At 34.7% G+C, this 5080-nt stretch overlaps 1 protein-coding gene across 2 annotated transcripts in view; it reads right to left on the reverse strand.

The window, feature by feature from the left end:
- The window catches only part of Il6st (interleukin 6 signal transducer), a 42660-nt gene that overhangs the window by 12745 nt on the left and 24835 nt on the right, over nt 1-5080 (reverse strand). Inside the window, exon 7 of one of the 2 annotated variants that reach the window (XM_010626893.3) lies at nt 3335-3494. In XM_010626893.3, coding sequence (XP_010625195.1) covers nt 3335-3494 — 160 coding nt within the window. Of the gene's footprint in view, nt 1-3334; nt 3495-5080 lie in introns of those variants that run through there. The other variant, XM_033760951.1, reaches the window with a different exon arrangement.

Genomic DNA, 5080 nt, shown 5'->3' on the forward strand with positions numbered 1-5080 from the left:
CCACTGAGCTATCCCTGGCCCTGGAATTTATTTCTTAATAATGTTGTGTTCTTTATTCTGTTTGGATGTGGCACTGTACTCATGTACATAACTATTTTAGTCTCTGTGCTGGCAGCCTTCCTGATCTGCTCAACCTGTTCTGTTTTGTCATTTATAATTGCCTCTTCATGACCAACACATGACTGCTTAGACTTTATTCAAATTATATTTATAATAATTTCGAAACATCAATTGACACTATTGACTTATTTACTTTTTATTTTTATTTTTTTAAGAGACAAGACAGGAAGGTGGTTTGGGTCAGTGGTTGAAGCCCTGGGTTTTACCCTTAGCATCAAAAATAAAATTTAAAAAATTTTAAAAGACAAGAACAACTTTTTAATATAAAGTGTCTAACAACGATAAAACAAGTGAAATAAAAATCAGTTGATACTAATCACTGCTAAATATAAAATTAAAAGTCATACACACATACCTAAAACCCCTATGTGTGCGTATATACATAATGTAAAAAATTAAAATAAATATAGCCATGTCATATGTCTGTTACTTTAAATCAGGATAATTCAAAGTGATAGGATGTAAATGTCAAATACCAGAGCTGTAGTTGCTCCTTCTGTGGGGGAAAGTGTTCTAAGACCCTGTATGGATGCCTGGGACTCTGGAGAGCACTGAACCCTACGTTACACTGTTTTTTTCTATACATTCTCAAAATAAATTTAAAGTTAGACGTATGCACAGTAAGAGATTAACAAAAATAAAAACTGTAATACTGTATCATAATAAAATTTATTTTAACACTTTTTCAATTATTTCTGGTACTTTCCATTTCATAATTGTGGACTATGTGCGACAAATCACAGAGCAAAACTGCAGTAAGGAGGGACCACTTGTCACACTTTAAAAATTCCTGTACTATCAACTGATTTTTCAAAAAATTCCTAAGTATAATTGCAAACACAAAATTCAAGAGAGGGCCGAGAATTTAGCTCAGTGCCAAGGTCCTGAGTTTGATCGCTGGCACCAAAAAAAAAAAAAAAAAAAAAAAAAAAAAAAAAAAAAAAAAAAAAAAAAACAAGAGAATATGACAGTATCTGAATAAAATCAAAGCATTGATGTATTGGCAACGATAAGCAAAACAGAAGAAAGTCAGATAAGGAAGGATGCTAGTAAAGGAGGTTCAAATAAATGTATACAGCAGTATAGTGCAGCACTTAAATGATATTTCCTAACAAAAAGAGAGGTGTCATTTTCTAACATTAAGACGTCACTTGTCTAGTAATTCATAACAGTTTTGGCTGCAAAGATCTCTTTGCTTTGACTAAGATTACATACCCTTGCACCAAAAAAATGCAAATATTATTCACAATAGTTTGCCTATATTAGAGTGTTTCATGAATTTACCTGCTTGGGCCCATGTAACTCTAAAGGCCTTAAGAAATTTAGTTTAAGAATTCTTGGTCAAGCCAAAGGAACCTGGCTAAAGATACCCAAATCCGAACTAGCAAGACTGATTGCTTTCACGGCATGCATGCCTCCATTCATTCATTCATCTCTCCCTCTCTCTCTCTGAGCATGTGTGCCGGTGTTATTAGGGACGGAACCTGACCTTCTCACTGAGCGACATCCCCAGCCCTCCGTTTTAAAAATAATAACATAGATAACTTCTAACTTAAATATTAGAAGACAGCATAAAGTTATCATCAGGTTTTTCACAGGACAGTATACAGAAATTTCTGGGATCCTGTATAGAGTATCATCATCTTTACTCTTGAGTCAGTCATTCAATAACACACTGGTCACCTTCCACTAGTTCCAGCTTCCTTCCCTCTGTTCATGTTGCATATGCTTATTTCTGTTTGGCTCATCAGGCCTGTCGGTCCTGGCCTGAGATATTTTCTCAACTTACCAAGATCTTTCTCTTAGTTTTTATTTGGATTACACTGTGAGGAACTTGTATATGTATCACATCTCAATTATCCTTCTCAATCCACCTTTTAAATTTTTTTCTGCCAGCATGAGATACATTTACTTGTTTTATAAGTCTTTATAAAGTTAATTATCATAAGTACAAATTAACAGCCAGACTAACTGGCCAAAAAGATATAAAACACATATGACAATTATACCAAATCAAGGCACACTTTCAGATATACTGTCATGCTGGATTACAATAACTTTTTTCTCTCTTTTTTTACTGTTGTCTTTTATTTTTTACTTTATTTATATATTAGGCATCTCATATATTTCTTGGTATTTATAAGAGAGAGGAAAATTCTTAGAGGAGAAGAATACTTTTCTTCCTTTGGCATTCTCAATTCAAATAATAACCTAAACCTCTAGCAGAGCTGAAGTGAAGAGATACAAATGGCAGGATAGACTGTTAAGCTGTAGCCACTGCCATTGAGAATTAAAAGGTAGGACTGTGAATAGAAAAAAGTTCAAAAATAAATATTTACATGCCAGAAGAAGTACATAACACATTAATGCTATGAAAGTAGAAAGGAGACTACTGTACAAAATGAGAGAGATCGGGGAGGGGTCTAAAGAGGTATGGATATGATCAAAATATATATATCTAAAAACGCCATAATAAACCTAATTTTTTTAAAAATTTTTTGAGACAGGGTCTCACTAGGTAGTTCAGGAATTCACTGTGTAGCCCAGGCTGCTCTTGAACTCAGAGCGATCCTCCTGCCTCAGCCTCCCAAGTGCTGGGATTACAGGCATGCGCCACCACGACCAGCTAGACCTAATGTTTATAAAATTAATAGAAACTAATAAATATAGAAAAAAATGAAATGGGAAAGCAAAAAGAAGATATTTTAGTAATGTTAACTGCTCTGTGGAGGGAATTGTACTTTACACTATATACTATTTTGTGCCTTCTGTATTCTATACTACACATGTTATATATTATCTATGGGGGAAAAAGAAAATCAACCAACTAACCCAAATCCAAGATAACTCATTTATCAGTGACTTATCAAGTATCACTAGAAAAAAATGAGTAAGTTATAACACAAGTATCTTTTTGATAGTGAGGACTTAAGGTATATTTTGTTAATGAGTGTGACTTTAATTATTCAAGCTATGAGTTTCTGGACCACTCTCCTTGAATAAAATGTTCTGGACTTATCAAAAGTTAATTCCACATTTTTTTAAATGGCAACCAAGATACCCTACCATGATAATTTAATTAGAAAGCAAATATATTTAAACTATCAATAGTGCATTTGATTATCATAGAAGCAATGGGATCTATATATTAAAACCGACACACTCACAGCCAGAACTTCACTAGCTTTCTATCTCTGCAGACTTATTTACTTACTTGCTTCATATGTGGTCCCACTTGCATCTTCACTCCAGTCACTCCAGAAACCCTTTCCATCTTCCTTCATACAGCGAATCCTAAACACATATTCTGTGAAAGGTTTAAGGTCCTGGACAGTGAATGAAGTGCGGGTTGCTGTTGTATCTTCAGGAGGAATCTAATAATAAAGCAAATGTGCAACAACAATAAAAAAATCCAGTTAAATAACTTCTAAATTGTATAATTTTAGAAACTAATTTAATGAAATAAGACTAATAAACTAAATCTCTAGACAGAAATAAATTAATATCAAAGAGAAGTCAAAATCAGTAAAGTTACTAGGTTTGCATTGATTAAAAGAAAGCTTAGAGAAATGACAACAGGCCAGAGTGAGAGATTCATCAGTGCAGTTAGTGCTCTGGGGCCTGAAGCTGTTACCACCCTGAAGTCCAAGAGGAAGAGACAAGATATCAGTACTTTGAAGAGAATCAGAGAGGGCTGCCTTGATAGGCAGAAACTTAGGATGAGAGACAGAAGAATGCTCCAGGAAGGAAGCAGGGAAATAAACATGCTGATCTTACTTTTCTTCCATGACTCCTTTCTCCTGCTGGGGCCCCTCCTCCCATTAACTCACGGGAAGTTAGAAGTAATGGAACCCACAAAAAGTGCATATGGATCAGCATGACATTACAAAGAATAGTATGGAAAAGGACAGAACCTAGACCTGGACAGGCAAAGGAAGCATCTATCTAGCCCCATCAAGAAAAAATAAAAGCTACCTGAGTAGATAAACCTGCCTTTCAGAAAGTTAGCAAGTTATTAAGATTTCAATATTGAAATGTTAGTTGTTTTGTACCACTGAATTATGTACTAAAAAGATCTTGAAGAACTTCAGGTATATATCTTTTCTATATAACACGGATCATTAATTGAATTGTCTTTTCTGATTGTATTCTGAGTCCTTTAGATAACTGGGATGCAGAATTTAGAAGTTAAAAGGTCACAGGCTCAATTCCTTTATATGCTCATTTTTGCAACAGAGTGATAAAATCAAAAGCATACCATAATCATTGTAACCATAACAAAAAATAGTATGAGTATGTTCAATGTGATGGTGATAGCTTTTTAAAAAGTTCCAAGGTATTCTTTTGCTGATAGTATCATATTTGGGTACAACACTCTCTACCTTTTCAGTCTTGCAAATTCCCCACCAATCCCTTTCTATACCTCAGGAGTTGGCAAACTTTCTATAAAAGGCTGGATAGTAAGTATTTCAGGCTTGTAGGCCAGTCTCTGCTGAAATTATTCAACTCTCTTATACTACAAAACAGATAATATGTAAACAAATGAGTGTGGCTATGTTCCAATAAAACTTTATTTAAAATGACAGGTAGCAAGCTGAATTTGGCCTGCCCTACCTTCATCCTTATGGTCTACTTTTGAACCTCTACTTAACTTGCTTCTTTTTACTGCGTGTATTCCATTTATCTCTTCATCAAGAATGCTCTTCCTTGTCACCCTGCATAACTTCTGTGTGTCCCTTAAGTTACTGTATACATAGCTGTATTTTATATCTGGATGTCTTCCACTTCGCCCTTACTTGAAATGAAGACCCAGAACAGGTACCAACTAGATTCATATAAAGTTAAGACATTCAAAAAATGATTGAGGGCTGGGGATTTGGCTCAGTGGTTCCGCCACCTGCCTCACAAGCGCAAGGGCCTAAGTTCTATCTCTGGTACAAAAAAAAAAAAAAAAAAAAAA

This window comes from Fukomys damarensis, unplaced genomic scaffold, assembly GCF_012274545.1.
Source record: "Fukomys damarensis isolate Sample0158 unplaced genomic scaffold, DMR_v1.0_HiC HiC_scaffold_1, whole genome shotgun sequence".
NCBI lineage: Eukaryota > Metazoa > Chordata > Mammalia > Rodentia > Bathyergidae > Fukomys > Fukomys damarensis.